This window comes from Petaurus breviceps, unplaced genomic scaffold (genome assembly GCF_028583685.1).
Source record: "Petaurus breviceps papuanus isolate PSGF00001 unplaced genomic scaffold, PetGlider_PUasm1.0 90747, whole genome shotgun sequence".
Lineage (NCBI taxonomy): Eukaryota > Metazoa > Chordata > Mammalia > Diprotodontia > Petauridae > Petaurus > Petaurus breviceps.
The window spans coordinates 364,196-382,122 of record NW_027187334.1 but is presented as its reverse complement, the minus strand read 5'-3'; the positions used below and the strand labels follow the sequence as shown (position 1 = coordinate 382,122).

General features: G+C 44.1%; 1 protein-coding gene across 3 annotated transcripts in view; it reads left to right on the top strand.

Moving 5' to 3' along the window:
* HDX (highly divergent homeobox) overlaps positions 1-17,927 on the top strand; it is a 106,863-nt gene that overhangs the window by 61,904 nt on the left and 27,032 nt on the right. For all 3 annotated transcript variants that reach the window (XM_069067373.1, XM_069067374.1, XM_069067372.1), the window contains 2 exons: positions 5,031-5,177; positions 12,703-12,910. In XM_069067373.1, the coding sequence (XP_068923474.1) occupies positions 5,031-5,177; positions 12,703-12,910 (355 nt within the window). The remainder of the gene's footprint in view (positions 1-5,030; positions 5,178-12,702; positions 12,911-17,927) is intronic.

Genomic DNA, 17,927 nt, shown 5'->3' with positions numbered 1-17,927 from the left:
CTCTCTCTCTCTCTCTCTCTCTCTCTCTCTCTCTCTCTCTCTCTCTCCCCCCCCCTCCTCCCTCTCCTTCCCTCCCTCTCTCTCCCTTCCTCTCTTCCCCCAACCCCTAGTAATGGGGCTTTCGCCCATGGGAATATTTTTACCCGTGCATAACTGTCAGAGATTATCAACTCGAGAGCTCTCTTTACACTCTGAGCCCTCTTATTTCACCAAACTGCTTAAGGGAGTATGTGTATACAGTATCTATAGATTGTGTATACACATAGAGAGTTTTTAGAAAACAGCCAACTAAATGTTATCATCTGCAGATTTGATAAGCATGCTATCTATTCTTTCATATAAAACTCATCAAAGTGTTGAATGGTGCCCGGCCAAGTCCAGACCCCGAGGACGCTTTACCAGAGACCTCCCCCCACGCTTACATTGGCCAATGTTACCAACTACTCTTTGGGTGTAGTCATTCAACAAGTCCTGAACCACTTAACTAGGCTGTGATCTAACCCACATCTCTCCATTTTCCCCACAAGAATATATAGCATGAGAGAATTTGTCAAATGCTTTACTGCTATCCAAACATTTGCTTGATCTACCAGGCTAGTTACTTTATCAAAAATGGGTTGCTAATGTTCACTGACTTCTCTTATTTGCTTTCTTTGTTTTGTCAGATTGTCCACTTTTTCCACTCTTTGACACAGGAGGATCCTGTTTTGCCTGCTCAGCTTTTCCTTCTTCGTTTTATCTTTTTTAAGCAATTGGGGTTAAGTAACTTGCGCAAGGTTACACAGCCAGGTGTTTTTCGGTGGGTAATAAGTGTCTGAGCCCGGATTCAATCACAGGTCATCCCGACTCTGGGGCCGGTGCTCTTACTCACTGTGCCACCTGGCCGCCCCTTTGTTTTATCTTTAAAGCCTTTTTTTTCATTGTCTCATGGAAGACTTCATTCTCCCCAGTAGCCTGGATAGTAGAGAGTCATTCCTTCAGTCCTTTTCCCTCCTCCTCTGGGAAGGAGAACAAACTGTGGTGTGTACATACATGACAGTTACTTGTCATGGGAATAAACACAAGCATAGCACACACTCTGCAGGTTATTGCAAAACACCCCTTGCCCTTCATGCTGCCTGGAAGCGAGATCCTTAGTTCTCTGTCGTTCTTGTTGGTAGCTTTCAATTTGGGGGGGTGGGGTGGGAGAGTAGTGAGGGGGTGGGAAAGAAGCTTCAGGGGTCTCAAGCTAGGCCTTATTTATAATGGGCCTCCTGTCTTTTCTGGAGTGATGATGCTAGTTTGTTCAGCTGCCTTTGATTGGCAATTAGCAGCTTCCTGTCAATGGCCCAATTCAAACAAGCTGCCTGCAGCTGTTTGTGACAGGGTATCCAGCAGAATCCAATTACCAGTCATTTTTTTTTCCTTCTTCCTACCTCTTCCATCCTCTCTTGATGATCAGATTTCTGAAACCTGTCTTGACACCCCTCCTGCCACTGCTCCCCATGTCAAGGTTATTTATAAATAAAGATAAGACAGTTCAATTCCAATGTAATTTAATCCAGTGATGCAGCTTAGAATTATCTCCCAATTTTCCCCAATTTGCTAAAGGGTTTCATCTGTTCCTAAGCCTAATGGAATAAACTGTTAGGCTACGGTCTGTCATAGACCATGAAAAGCTAGAAAGACCTTGGTGGTCATCTAGTCTACCTTCCATTTTTCAGATCAGGATACTGAGGCCTAGGGGACACTAGAACCAAGTCCAGTGATCTTTCCACTATATCCATGCCCTCATGGGATTGACTTGGGCTCATGTTCTAAAAGGCTAGCACCCAGGATTTTGACTGGTGCCCAGAAGGGCTTCTCCCTTGGCCAGCCCTCTCTGATATCATCCTTTGGGTTTATGTACAGTTTTTAATTTTCTGTGCTCCAGTTGCCATAGTGAATAAATGATGACTTTAAGAGAAACTCTTAGAAAACAATAAATGAAAGACAGGGAGATGCCTGTAACTTAAAACAGAAGCTCTGCACCCCTAATTCAGAGCTCAGTCATGTCTACCTTTATTTTAAAAAATGCAGGAATTCAATTGCTGGACATGATTCCATGACCATGATTCCTTGACCAAAGGCCAAGAAAATTTCATGACCTCACACCCTTGTTCTGCAATTGGGCCAGGTCTGCATGGGCAAAGTGACATCATCAGAGTTATCTAGTCATTTGGGCCAAGTCCCTTCTTTTTCTCAGATGTGATATCCAAATAGCTCTTTTCAACAAGTTCGGAAGATAAGTTACTTGTCTTGTCTCCTTCACTTTAGCCAGGGAGGTCTAGGCTAGCACTCACACATAGTAGGTGCTTGATCAGTGTTGAATTTGTTGCATTGGGCTGGATCATTAGACCTTGGACAGCATATATATGCTACATGAAGCTTATGCTTTCAAATCCAGTAAGACTAGTGAAAAGACAGAGGTCACTCTGTCTTTTTTCTGAGTACTCTCTGAGAAATTCCCCTTCTCCCTTAAACCCCAGCCCCTTTTCCTTTTCCAAAGGGGCATTTGAAGTTTTAATGCTAATTGATTTTTATTACCTTATTTATTTTCTTAGTTAAAATATGCTCTTAGGGGCCTTAAAAATAATTGCTCTTTCCCAATAAGCTTCTACTTAAGAGGCATTGTCAAAATAGGTCGCTTTCAGTGCTGCTAATGTTGAGACCCCAGCACATTTCCAGCAAATCAAATCAGTTTTTATTTAGTTCAATTTAAGGGACTAGGCGGCTTTGGATGCCCTCTAAATGAATTACAAATTAATTGGCTGAGTGTGCTCAGCGTTCTGTTTATTATTCCTTTCAGACTGGCAGGAATGCACATTAGCTTGCATCGGGGCATTTGGGACAATGGAAAATTATATGAGTATTTAGTCTGGTCATTTTGCTGGGTTATCTGCATCTTCCCAGGACCTTGCTACAATTTCTTTGCATTCTCTTTTCTTTTGAGGCATCTCAGCTCCCCATCTATTTTGCAATCAGTCTGGTCCAAGTACCTAATGAGATTTTTATGTTATAAATCACTTCAAGAGTTTCTCCTCTTGATTAGAAAAAGTTGGATAGGATATTTTGATTCACTTATTGGGAAGATGTAATTTAGTACTAGTACTTGTAATGAATGTTACTAATCATTAGGTTTTTTTTTCAAGGACAGGAAGAAAATAGACTTAGCAGATAATATTGACTAATATGAACAACTGTAGCAGTACATTTCTTACAAAGAAATCCACTTTAATTGGAGAGAGAGTGGTGCAGTGGTAGAGTGCTGGCCTTGGAATCAGGCGAGATGTGGGTTCCAATCTTACTTCTGACATTTCCTGGTTGTGGGACTCTGGGCAAGTCACTTTACCTCTATAAACCTCACTTTCCTTCTCTGTAAAATGAGGGTGATCACTGTACTGCTGACCTCACAGGGTTATTGGAAGAATCAATTGAGATAATGAATTTTTTAAGTACTTTGCAAACCTCAAAGCACTAGATAAATGATTAATTACTATTTGATCTAAGTTCATTCTCTGAGTAGTAACTCTGGAATTTATAGAGTGCTTTCCCCCTACCAAGTGACAAGATTTACTTCCCATAAGACTTTCAAAACCATACTCCATTTACCTGGCCCTTGCCTATTGAGATGTTCTAGCTGGTGGGATCATTTTCCCACACTGTCTGTGTGCAGAAGAAGAGCTTTTCAGCCCCTGGCTGGGGTCCAAGAACTCATCCCCTTTGAATGGTCAGCAGGCTAGAGGGGAGCCCAACGGCTCCCACTGCAGGGTGTCTTTTCCCTTGAAGGAGTACCCTCTCTCGGAGGTTTTCAGGATGACTTCCCTGCCCCTTTGCTAATTGGAGTCATCCTGGGCTGTTGCAAAAGCATAATTAGGAATCGGTGGCCTAGCAAGCAGGTCACTGGACAAACAATTACAGGTCCTGCCTTGTCCAAGCTTTGGCATGGACCCCCGGTGTAACACTAGACAGATCATTTTACTCCTTTTCCCCAGTTCCTTCTCTGTGAAATGGGGGGGGGGGTGATGATATAAGTCTTGGAAAGGTAAATGATTTCCCCAAAGTCCCACAAGTAATATAAATGGAAAGTCCCAGGATTTGAACTCAGGTCACAAAATCATTGATGTAGAGCAAAAGGGACCTCAGAAGCTGTCTAGTCCAGACCTCATTCGAGGAAACTGAGACCCAGGCAGGCTAAGTGCTTTACCCACATTCACACGGGTAGCATGCAGGAGGGTAAGAAGCAATATTGGAGCCCAGGTCCTTCTTTCTTTCTCCCACTGCCTCTGAATCACTCCTTAATTTGCAAGGGGGTTTCACAGATTGATTGAATGAAAACAATTGCTAAAGCTCTCCTTTAATCACAGAAGCCATGCCCTGAGTGTGAGATGTTCTTATTGTTGGAAGGAGTGAGAGGGCAAAGGATTTCACCAGTATAAGCTGGCCTTCTCATTCAAGTCTCTGCTTTCACAGGCGAGTTCTTTCCACACTTTTCCTGTTGGCCTTAATGAGAGCTCTGAAAGGAAGCCCACGGAGGGCAGATTGAGATGAGCTTAGTTTAAAAACCCCTCCCCTTCAAAAGGTTTGACTAAGGCAACCCCAGCCACATCATGTTAAATGTTGCAGAAAATTCCCATTTCCAAAAATGACTTCCACTGTTATTTCTCAGGGCAGTGGGGTATCCTGGGAAATCAGAAACCTTCGGTTTGAACCAGGTTACTTACTACCTGTGTGGCCAGTGCCTTAAACCCTGTGGGCCTCAGTTTCATCATCTGTAAAATGAGGGGGGCTGGAAGACAGGGCCAGCTAAGGTCCTCTCCAGTTCTCAGTCCTGTGAAGCTCAAAGCCTATCACCACATGTGCTCAGGAAGGCTAGCTGATCCCATTAAACATCAAAGAGATGCTCTGACCTGGTCAGCCAGGCACAAATAATCTAGCACATCTCATCCTGGGCAGCCGCTCAGTACGATCCTTTCATTCCAGGCTTCTAATGAGAACATTCTGTTTTGCAGCTCCAGGACCGCACCCAGTTCAGCGACCGAGATTTAGCCACCCTCAAGAAATACTGGGACAATGGCATGACAAGCTTGGGCTCTGTTTGCAGAGAGAAAATCGAAGCAGTTGCCGCAGAATTAAATGTTGACTGTGAAATAGTCCGGGTAAGACTTGTGATCCTTGTCTGCCAGAGGTGGAAGGGGAGTGTGGAAGGATGCCTTTGAAAGTTGCAGAGACGGCACATGGTAGGTGCTGCATGGAGATCAGAGTGTCCAGCTGAAGATCATATCGATCAGCCACCAAGGCCACATTTGACATTCCATTTGCAGGGAGTTTATATACAATTTCAGTGGTGACAGTGATCCCAGAAGACCAAGAGGAAGTAGGAGTTGGAAGAAAGTGGCCCAAGTGTAATACTCTTCAGAGGAAGGTCTGAAGCATTATCTTATAAACACTCGGGGAGAGAAACAGAGTCAGACCGAGAAAGGGAGTGACCATGAGGGAGAGGTCACAGGGCTTTGAGTTAACACGGACCTTGGAGACCATCTAGTCCAACCCTGTCCTTCATAGATGAGGAAACTGAGACTCAAAGACAGGAGGCTGCAGAACTGAGTCCTCTGACATTCGATTCAGTGCTCATCTTCCAGCCTCCTCAGACTCCCCAGTCCTGTCCTATCTCATGCCCTGAGATACTGGCAGGGCTGGGGAACAGGGATGCCTGCAGAAGGCTCACTTATTTCTATTCCTTTGAATCCAGATGTGAATTAACAAAAAGAGGGTTGATGGAAACCAGGACAGCTCTAGAGCAGGAGGATTTATGATCCAGTTGGCCTCTTGCTTTCGAAACACTGCCAAAAAGCCATCTCAGTGAAGCAGGAGCATGAGCAATAAAGCCAACCTCTGTCCCTGAGTGGGGGCAAAGGGGCACCAGAATTTGGTGCTATAGCAGGCAGAGCAATTCGGCAATTTGTATGATCCCTTTTGCTTTTATTCTTGCACCTGGGCAGCCTAGGAAAGGTGAAAGGGGATACAGTCATGTGATATCTCATATGTGAAAGTGGGTGTCCCCAAAGTCTTAGTGCAGTTGGAAGCTAGTAAGGCCTAAAAAGGCTTTATTTGCACTTTTAATAAGCTATTAAAGCTTGAAACTGCATTAAGACTTTGGGGATACCCGGTATATACAATAATAGAACAGACAATAAGCTGAAGTCTAGTTGACTGGCTGGTATCAGTGCATGAGCACCATGCTAGGCACAGGGGCAAAGCAAAATTTAACTAAGACAGAGTTCCCGTCCACATAGCCTTTATAATCTAATAGGAGGATGAGGTACTAAGACACATGACTGTCCCACCCTGTATCCTACCATAAATGCATTTGGGAATTGAAGAGCATAGTGCTATGTGAGGTCCAAGGGAGAAAGGCAGGCTTTTCTGTATATCACAGAATCAGAGATCAGAGCTGGAAGGCCCCTTGGACAGTCTAACTCCTCCATTCTGTAGATGTGGAAGTCCAGGAAGAAGTGAATGGCCTATGGAAGATTCAGGTAGTAAATGACCAAGCAAGGATCGGAATCCCATAAACCCTCCAGGCACAGGAAACAGTGAGGGCCAAGATGCTGACCCAGAGGGCTTGGGCGGGGGCGGGGGGTGTTAGGAGAAAGACCCTTGTCCAGTCTTCTGGAGTGGAAGTTTTCTGAGGGTCATCATGGACCCAAATTCATCCTCTCATGCACCTGCCTGAAGCCCACTCCTCTTTTTAGAATGTGGCAGTACCACCTCCAAGGTACTATGGAGGCAGGCCCAGTCCCAGAAGGCCACTTGAGAAGAGTGCAGCAGAAAAGGGAAAAGTCACGAGTCATGTCAACAGCTAACTAGAGTAGGCCACACCTTCCTGAAAGCAGTTGATAGGTGCTAGTGTCAAGGGAAGAAAGGGATAAATAGTTATGTGTTGGGAAGAAATATAAGCAGCTCCCCACTTCCACAGGTCTCCCAGCTGCCAGTCACTTGACTAGCTTAGTTTTCTTCTCTTCAGCTCAAGTGGGCTAAGGCAAGTAGGGACCAATGGAGCATCTGGGCTAACTTCACCATTTAGCAGAAGAAGAAACTGAGGCCCAGAGAGATTAAGTCACTTTCCCAAAGCATGTGGCCCTTCACAGAGGCAGGATTGAAACTAGGCTCCTCTGCTTTATAATCCAGTGCTCTTTGAGGAAACACTGAATGATCAAACTATCAATAAGCATTTATTAATCTCCCACTATGTGCTAAATGCTGAAAGAATAGAACAATCCCAGCTTTCAAGGAGGAACTTCAATTTCTCAACCTCCTTGCCTCCCCCTCCTGCTTTCCCTGACTTCTTTTAAGTTTCAACTAAAACCCTACCTTCTACTGCAGACCTTTGGATTCAAGAGGTAATAGGGAGCCACTGAAGTTGATATGGGGAGAGGGGAAAGACAGGGTGACATGCTCAGATTTGGGTTTGAGGAAATCACTTTGGCAGCTGTGTGGAGAGTGGACTGGAGCTGGGAGAGGGTTAAGGCAGAGAGATCATCTGGAGGCCACTGCAGTACTCAAAGCTTGAACAAAGATGGTAGCCATGTGAGTATAGACAAGCAGTTGAATGTGAGTCATGTTGTGGAATGCTTGTCAGGTATGTTGTAGGGGGCCTTGGGTTCTGGTGCAGGGGGAACTGGAGGCCCACTGAAGTCCCTTCCAACTCTGTGCTGCCATATCAGGAAACACAGGACCAGGGAGGCAGCTGCCCATGGGCAGGGAAGGAACCAGGAAGGGAAGTATTCCTGCTCTCCTCCCCAGTGAGAGAGGCCTTGGCCCTGGATTGCCTTGAAGGGTCATCCCCTTACCTTATATTGGGCTAGCAGCAGAAGTGAGGTTGGCATTGCTTGTGCCATATCTGCTAGGGGCAGCCCTTCCCTAGTTTCCCCCCACCCCCTGCATAAAGCTGACTCAAGGCCACAGCACATTTCCTTGTAGCTGAGCTGAGTGGATCATGTGCTCTTTGGAACAATAGACACCAGTTAACTTAGTGGGTCTGCTCTGTGTCTAGGCTGGTACTAAGGTGCACATGATTCAGAAGTGGCTGGAGCATACAGTCCCTGCCCCTTAGGAGCTTCCAGTCAAGTTGAGGAGATGGAGCTAAGCCTCTTGAAATGGCGAAGCAGCAGCAGAAGGGAGTGTGTGCATAACACATTGCAAGGCACCGTGATTCAGAGAAGGAAGAAATCACTGGAGCAGGAATGGGCCTAGTTGGGGCATAGGTGAGAACTGAGTGGGCCTTGAGCTGACTGTGTATGAGATGAGTCTTTTTCAATCCTTCTTCCATTGAAAAGCACTTAATAAAAGGCAAATTATGGTTCTCGATTTCCCCCTCTGTGCCATGTGGCCATGGCTGCCTGGTAGTTGTTCTGAAAAAAGATCTCTGATGTTTCCATGGACTGCAGGCTTAGCCTGACTCACCGGTGCCCTATGGCCTCCTGGAAAGCTCATGTGCTCTTGGGCCTAGCATGCAGGAGTCAGGAGGTGATAGTCTCCCCCTGCTCTGCTGTGATCAGACATGTCTGGAATGCCACACTCAGTCTCAGTTCTGGGCACTAAGGGATAGTGAGGAACTGGAAGGTGTTCAGAAGGTAGCAACCAGGGTGCTAAAGTCCTTAGTGTCATGCCATAGGAGGGTCTTTCGAAGGAACTAGGGAGATTTAGCCCAGATAAGAGAAAACCTGGGGGCAGGGTTCATGATAGCTGTTATCAGCTACAGAGCTATTAGGACTGTTCACCTTGGTCTCAGAGGGCAGAGCTAAGAATGAGTAGAAGTTATAGAGATAAATTGAGGTAAGGGAAAACTTTCTCAAAATGAGAGTGGTCCCAAGGTGAAATGAACACCACAGAGGGGTAGTGAGCCAGCCCTCCCCAGGGATCTTGAGGCCAAGGCTGAGTGACCACTGGTTCTTGTTCAGGTACATAGGTAGGCTGGGTGGGCCTCTGAGGGCCCATCTAATTCTGGGCTTCTCAGATCTCCTCCTTGAAGGTGTTCTCTCTAATGATGCACTTGTTGACAGAATACAGAGGCTGAGCAAGAGTTTATTCCACATTCCCCAGCCCCTTCTCTCCTAGAAGGAGGACTTGAAGCAACTTCTGACTTGACTTCTGGAAGCATCAATGAAGCTAGGGAGTCTGCAGCCTCCCCCATAGTGTGGGGCCCAGTGGACTTCCAGAGGAAATGGGTTCTCCTAAGAGAACTAGAGGGCAAAGATGACCTGCTCTGTAACACACTAAAAGCATCATTCCCCCCAAAAACACCCTTTGAGCTCCTCACCAGGCCATACTCATAGTAGACAATAAATGCTCCCTGAGTGTTTGATTTTAAGATGTCCACAGGAACATCGAGCTGACTTTTTTCAGCTGTGGGTAAGTGAAATGAACCACTTGTACCTCACTCTGGGGCCTTTGGCTCGTGATTGGTGGGAAGTGAGGAAGAATTGACAGAGCTTGGTTCTTTTCTATTTTGCCTCTAAAGAGTCTAAGGGGGAAGTGTCAGGACCTTTCTCTCCTGGCCTTGTGTGTTATTTCCATTTGGTTATTTGATGGGCCCTTTAATGGTACTCATCCACAGGTCCATATTGAGTACCTATTGGATGCAGGGTGCTGAGCAGTATGCCAGGGACCCAAAGGTCTCTCGTGGCATGTATAGTTTAGTGGAAGATCTCTCCCACGTGGGTCAGGGTCGGGGTATATTGATATCCAAATACACCCTCATATACCCAAGCACTTGAATGATGGGCATATGCTTGAATATTTGCAAAACACTGTCAAAGTGATTTTTTTCCCGATTGAAATAAACTTCTTGGAAAGCAGATTTGTTTTTCATTGTTTTGCATGGTGTTTACTTTCAGAGTAGCAGGATTTATTTGAAATCTCTTTAAAAAGGAGAGTAGCTTTTTGCTTGTAATACAGCTTTACTTTGGCTTTAAGTTAGATATAGTCCTGAAAAGTTATGCTCAAAGTGCATACAGCAATCTGTTATCTGGCCTTAGTGACTGGGAGCTGGAAAGATGCTGAGAGATCATCTGGTCTAATCCTTTCCTGTTATGGATGAGGAAACCAAGGCCCAGGGACTTGCAGTGATTTGCCCAACAACAGACAGCTAGCTAGGGGCAGAGTTAGGACTAAGTTTTGAGTAGCCTGATTCCCAGGCCACAGTCCTTTCGACTGCTCTCAGTATATGTTTCTCACCAGGGAAAGAGCACCAAAGCCTGAGTAGCCTGCCCAGCATTTTCAGATGATTCAGGGAGCAGGGGTGGGGTCGATGGGCTGTAATATAGCTCACTAAGTTAATCAGCCTGCAAGATTTGTGTATAATATGGGATGGCAAGGGATCTGGGAACCATCTTGTCTGAGAACAGTTGAAGGAACTGGGAGTGTCTGGCTTAGAAAAAAGACAAGTTAGGACATATTTGCCATCTTCAAATGCTTGAAGGATTCACATATAAAAGAGAGTGGGCTTATTTTCTTTTGCTCCAGAAGGCAAAGCTAGGACTGAGGGATATGGACAAGTCTGGCTTGGCTCATTATAAGAAAGAAATCTCTGATAGAACTGTTCAACAATGGAATGGACAGCCTCGCAGAGTAGGGAGTCCTCCATCATTGGCAGTGTTCGAGCAAAGAAAAGAAGGTGATCTTTTCAGTGTAGCCATAGAAGGGATTCTGACTTGGAGTGGGATGGTAGACTAGGTGACCTCCGAGGTCCCTTCCAGTCCAATGATTGGGTGATCCTGTAATACTGCACAAGACAACTTTGATTATATCTTTTTATAGAATCATATTTTCCTAGTGCCTTCTATTATAATTTGAAAGTTATATCTCCATAGAAGAAAACTTAGCTCCCACACGTAATAAAAATGACATGAAGCCTAATATTCATTCCATGGAATATTTTGCCTTTTGTCCACATGCAGCTGGTGTGTACATACACACTCCTCAGAAAAAATTGAGTTGGGGAACATCTTGGACTTGTGAGCCTCAGGACCCTTTTTTCTTTCCTACCTTTTAGCTCCTTCCCACCAAGTATGACCCAAGCAAGCTTAGGAATCTCTTTGAGAGATCACATCTTCCCTCTTCTGTCCCTGCCATAGTTTTTCCTGGTTATCCATGGGCCACATCATAAAAGAAAAGAAAACCTTTTTTGGTGATTCCTTAATAAACACCAATATTCAGTTAGGAAATAAAGGAAGCACGTGACAATTTAATGGAGTTGTGGTAAGAAGTTCCAGCTTCTAAGTTTTCTGAAGTGTAACAGTACTTTTTCACAGAGACAATGTAATGGGGAATTTAAATGGAATTCTACTGTTTAAACGAGTATTTCTCCTAGGGGAGAAGTTAGCAAAGCCAGGAAAATTAATATACATAAATATTTTTCTTTCCTACGGGGTAAATTTCACTTGGGACTTCACAAAAACAATCCATGTGTTTCAGAGTATATATTTAGTATTGAATACTGAATACATTCAAGAGACTACATTTCCTGAATTTGAAAGGAAAATACACAGGCAAAAATGAAAATGAATATGTCTTCCTGGTCTTAGTCTTTGGTTTTTCTTATGCTGCATTAGTTTTGTCCCCAAAATAGTTCCAATATGAGGTATTGTATTGAGAATGGGGAATGGCATGATACAGCTGCGAGGACCCTGACTTGGTGGGTGGCCTGGGGACCAAGTTGTGCTATGAATGAACTGTGTGACCTGGGGCTGGCCATCTCTGCTCTTGAGAACCTTTCTGCGTCTCTAAAATTGCAGAGGATGCTCTTAGAGGACATTCGAGAATCGGTAAACTGGGAGGGGTGTCCAATTCATTTCCTCCACAGTGATGGCCCTCCAGAAAGCCTAGTTGATATGAGCTGTTTAACTGTATTCAAATCAGAGCAGGAAATCATTGCATTGCATTGATGAGTTTTCTGTACTATTTCAGAGCTATCTTTACAAGGGGAAAAAAAGAAACAATAATTCAACTTGAGTTTTGTGGAGTAATATTGACCAGACTGGTGAGGCCACAAATCCTAGCCACAAAAATGAGCTTTGTGTAAATTATATGAGGAACTTGAGATGCAGATTAGTTATCAATCCAATAAACCGGGCTTTGAAGCTACTCAAAGCACTGAGCTGGTAGGGAAAGGACGAAAGTCAATAAGGCAGATTTTCACCTAGGAAAAGCAAGATTGGAAATGGGACATAAGCTTTAGTTATAGCTACATGCCCGGTTCCTTTGGGAACCCAACCAATCTGTTTTTCTTTTGAAAGATGTGGCGGATTATTTTCTCTGGGAAAAAAAAGTAATGAACTCCATGTTGCTTGGCATTGTGGGTGTTTTAAATAAATATGATCTTGCAGCTAAGCTGTTTTGAAGTGAGCATATCGTCATTTTTGCTTATACTTCATTGACTCACAGTAAAACAAAAACAACCAAAATCTTTCTCAGGATGGTTGTGAGGAAAACTCTTTGTGAACTGCCAAGTGTTATTTAAAGGCGAATAGAGCTGGTCGTTATTCAATGTATTTTGCCTTTTTATGTTTCTCATTTAAATAAAAAGTCTACTCTGTTTTACTCAGAGCCTTTCCTTTTCATGCTCAGAACTAATGAGGTTTCTATGTGTTCAAAAGTTTCCATTGTATCTCCCTTATAAAGACTTGGATTGGTAATCGAAGAAGAAAATATCGTTTAATGGGGATTGAAGTTCCACCTCCCAGAGGTGGCCCTGCTGACTTCTCGGAGCAGCCGGAGTCGGGCCCTTTGTCTGCACTAGCGTCAGGAGAGGAAACTGGGCCTGAGGTAGTGGAGGATAACGACAGAAATGATGAAGTATCCATCTGTTTATCTGAAGGAAGCTCTCAAGGTACTCTGCTCACTACATCTCCTAATAAATAGCCTTGACAAAGGGCTGGTTTTCAGTGGTTATTTGACTCGGTTTTCAGCCTTTGCACTTAAGGTCCATACATTTTGTTAAGCATTTAAACAGAAATTGATTTTTTTAAAATGTCTCTTCTTAAACATCTTTCTACATTAGGCCACAAGAAGGAATATATTTTCATCTGAACTTAGCCCAAATTTGGAATTTTTGCTTCTTGCCACGAGCTTTATCCCAGAACTAAGAAAATATTTGTTTTGATTCTTTTTGGAAATGTGATCATGTATATGGCATCAAAAACCCACCTTTCTGAAAACTAGTAACAGTATCATCGAAAGAGCCCTGCCCTGGGTCCCTGATCCTATGACCAGCAGGACCATTGAATCAAGAGTCAAAAATTTTAAATATCCCTGGAATATTTGTTTAGGAACACCATGTTTCATTTGATTTCAAACAGAACAAAGAGCTTTGTTCCGGTAACTTTTCAAGGCATAAAGAGCCCCAGAAGATGTACTGAGTGTACCAAAAGTCCTAATACAATATTAAACTATTAAAGCTTAATATTATTGCACTGAACATTTGGAGACACCCTGTATTTTCTCCCATATATAGAGGTACTCCTTGCTTCCTTCTAGTACTTCCTCATCCAATATTCCCCACTTGCTACCAGCACCACAGGCCTCTTCTGAAGTCTATCATCTGACTCTCCCACCCTCTCCTGATCTTTGTTTCTGTCATTCACCTAATTACTGTCTGACCTTTTGCTATGATTTTGCCATCTGGATCACTATCTTGCTAGCCACCCCCTCCCTGTCCATCCCCCTCAGAGATTTAGCTAGCCACACTCCTGGCCCCTTGAGCACCCCATATCCATTCTTTCTTGACCTTCATTCTTTCTATGACCTCTTTCTCCACTTGACTTCAGCCACCCAATAGGATGGCCATACCTTAGATTTCACTATGCCTTGGAAATGAACAGCCTTCAAGGCACCATGGAGTAGTAGATAGAATGCTGGACTTGGAGTCAGGGAGACTCAGATTCAAATCCCATGTCAGACACTCACTAGTTGGGTCATCCTGGGCAAGTCATTTAGCTTCTTTTTGTCTCCACTTATTCATCTACAAAATGAAGACATTGGACTTGATGGCCTCTAAGTTCTCTCACAGATCTTGAGTTCTGAAATTCCAAGCCCTTACCACAATCTCCTCTAACTCCATGTTCCTCACTCCTTTACTCCTTCCATGCCTGTTCCTTGACCTTTGGCCTTTTGATTCTTACCAGCTTTTCCTCTCTGTTAAACCAGGTCTGCCTTATTTTCCTTTCTAAACAGTCTTGACCTTGTGAAAGGCCACTTCAGCATGCTTCCTCCTCCAGACATGAATTCCTTGTCTCCTGGACCTTTTAATATTTGTGCCTTGCTACCCCTCAGTCCTGGGATTCTGCCATCTGTCTCCTCTGTTCCTATTTCCTGAAGTACCAGAAGCTGCTGGAAAAAGTACAGAAATCTCCAGAACTTGGGTCAGTATAAATTTCTGCTCCCTGGACCCTCCCTGCTAGACAGAAATGCCTTCCTTGGTTCCCAAGGATTGCTTGAGAGCCCTTGGGCTTCTCCTCTTATTGCTAACCTCCTCTACTCCCTGTCCCTTCACTAGCAGCAGAACGTAACCTTGCCTTCTACTCTACTGAAACTATTGAGACTGATACCCATGAACCTGTATTCAGTTGCATTCATCTTATCCTCTCAGGGACCTCTCTCATCCTTTCTTCCTTCTCTGCTCTCTCAGAGGCAGAGGTGGCCTTCTTCTCACTAAAAGGGGCCCCATTGCTAAGACCCTAGAAGCTAGTCCTTCCCTTCTCTTTGGGGAGCCTCCCTTCATCTGCAGTCTGCAATCTCTCCTTTTCCCCTTAGTCTATAAACAAGTTTTGTTCTTTATCCCTTAAAAATGATGACAATAACAATAATCAGCTAACCCACCTTCCTTTGATCCTGGCACCTCTTCAGGCTGTCATCCCATCTCTCTCCTCCCTTTCACTGTCAAACTCCCAGAAGGAAAGGGCGGCTAGGTGGCACAGTGAATAGAGCACCAGCCCTGAAATCAGGAGGACTTGAGTTCAAATCCAGCCTCAGACACTTAATACATACTAGCCATGTGACCTTGGTTAAGTCACTTAACCCCAACTGCCCCTTCAAAAATACAAACAAACAAAAAAGGGGGGCGGGTAGGTGGCACAGTGAGTAGAACACCGGCCCTGGAGTCAGGAGGACCTGAGTTCAAATCTGGCCTCAGACACTTAACACAAAAACTAGCCATGTGACCTTGGGCAAGTCACAACCCCAATTGCCCTCCAAAAAGCAAAAAAAAAAAAAACAACTCCCAGAAGGAACAAGCCAAACTACTTCCACCCCACACATTATTCAACCCACCTGAACCGCTAGTTTCTGACCCTTCTACTATAAAGTAACAGTTCTCTACAAGGTTATTGCCAGATCAAACATTTGGTTGTTTGGTGTTTGGGTTTTGGGGGAGAAGGCGGGGGAGGTTGACTTGTCTGTCCTCCTCCTCTAATACCTCCTTGTCCTCCATGACATTGTATTGGCATGATTCTCCTCCTACTCTCTGAGGTTGTTTCCAGTTTGAACATTTTGTGATTCTGAAACCCCTTTTGCATTTCCTTAAACACGAAGACCATTCCTAAAAAGTCACCTTTAGTTTTGAAATGCTTAAGATGATAAAGCACCATTCTTATGTATCTGCTACTTAAGTAATAAACACAAGTGAAAGAACAGAGAACCTGAGGCACAGAGTTAGTGACAGTGATTGACTCAGAACTCATATGACATCTCATTTGCAGTCTAGGTCTTGATCCATTAGATGAGCTTTGGAACCAAAAGGTGGCTTGAGAACCCTTGGTCATTTTCCTGCTGTTTAGAGTAACTCATAAGGCAATGTCCAAGAGTATCAGAGGAAGCTGATGGAAGCCAACAGGCATAAGCCATTGGACTTAGGAGGATGGGAAGCAAGGTCTGACAGCTTTCTTTTGTAAGAAAGAAAACAAAGTAATATTAGGACCAGAGAGAGACCAGGAAAACCAAGAAACACAGTAGGTTGGCATTCTCTCTGCTCCCCAGCTCTTTCCAGATCCCCAAAGAAAAATCTTCACTGGAAAAAAGTGAAAGTTGATTTTAAAGTTGCAAATGGACCACGGCTTCTCCATTGGCATCCTTTCTCACTGAATAGTGTGTTCTCTTAGACAGCTGGCATGGTAATCAAGACCTAATGAGAGAAAGGGGAGAGAGGATTTAATGCCCGCTGCAGAGAACACTTGATGAAAAGTGAGATTGCCTCCAATTCCTCTCAGTGGCTTATTTTTCACAGCTGCATGGAAACCTTTTTATTCTCCTCAGAAATTGCAACAGAAAAGCATAAAAGCATTTCCCAGGCTGAAAGGAGCCTTGTGCGGAGAGCTGACCTCTGGTTCCAGCCTATTCTCTTGCTCATTTTGTTCAGAGAGAATGCTAATCTGATTGGTTTGAATGTCGCGATTAAGTGCGATTATGTCATCTGGCCTGGCCTAATATTATCTAACCTCAAAAGAAATGGAGCTCTCCCAGGCTAACCAGATCCCATTCTCAGGGCCTGAACATTTCAATGAGCAAATGACATTAGCTGACATTTATATCATGTTTTAAGGCTTCCAAAGTCCTGGCCACATTCCACCTCTCTGGATCCTCCCATTCCTCCCTATTATTATTAGTTGAATTTTCCAGATGAGGAAACTGAGGCTCACAGAGAGAATGCAGCAGTGATCACATAGCTAGTCAAGTATTGGAAGCAGGATTCAAAACCAGGTCTTTCCTGATGCTTCCCATTCTACCATGCTGCCTCTTGAGGTTCACTATCAAGTCTTTCTTGGAGGCTATTAGTCTTTTCCTCTAGATAACCAGGTTTATGATCTGATTTGCTGCCCTTGCTGAGTGGCAATAACTAACCAACTGAAATGAATCCAGAGTTGTGGCTACTGGACCAAGTGGATGCCATTGAAACATTAGGGGAGGACTCGCTCACCAGAATGCATGTCAGAGCCGAAAACAAGCTCCCTTTATATCTCCCCAGGGTGTACTGTGATAGCCTGGGATTCAAGGAAAGCCTGATCAGGAGGGATCCAGAGGTAGAAAGAAAAGGGCAAAATTAGAACTTGGCCCAAGTCAGTTCTTGGTTCATGGCCAAGGTGGGAGCAGTGTTTTGGGGAAGCTGGAAGGGATCTTTGGAGATCACCTAGTAATCTAAGCACTGAGAAGGGAAGCAACAAAAACAATCACTTTCTTAGGGGGCAAAACCTCAGGCTCCCAATTTTCAGCTCAGGAAGGAAGATTAGAAGGAAATAAGAATTTATGAAGTCCCTACTATATGTCAGGCACTGGGCTAAGCTCTTTACAAATATTATCTCACTTGATCTTCACAACTACCTTGGGAGACAGGTGCTATTATGATCCCCATTTTACAGTCAAGGAAATCGAGGCAATCTGGTTAGCAAATATCTGAGGCCAGATTTGAACTGAGGCTTCCTGACTCCAGGCCCAGTGGGGCTAACCAAAAAGTTGTTTCACTGCAGGAGACAACAGCAACAGGCTGAGGTTTCTCCAGCTATACTTTTCAGTTCTCTCAGGGATTTAAAAATATATGGGGTTTTAACTTGGAAGGTTTGTCTATTTGTTAGAAAAGAGCCTAAGCACCAAGAGACTAGATATTGTCTTTAGGGGAAAAAATCTCAGACTTTTCACTTTCGCACCAAAGACAATGAACTTTTCCACTTTAACTTTACCTCTGGGCAGAGGTGCCACATCAGCAACCCTTACTCAGATGGACTATTTCGATATCCTTGGAAGAAAAGGACTCAATGCACATAATTAGTCTCTCTGTGTCCCAGTTTTCCCATCTCTACAATGGGGATAACATTTCACCAAATAATTGCTTCTAGTAACACCCCCAAATAACTACCAGC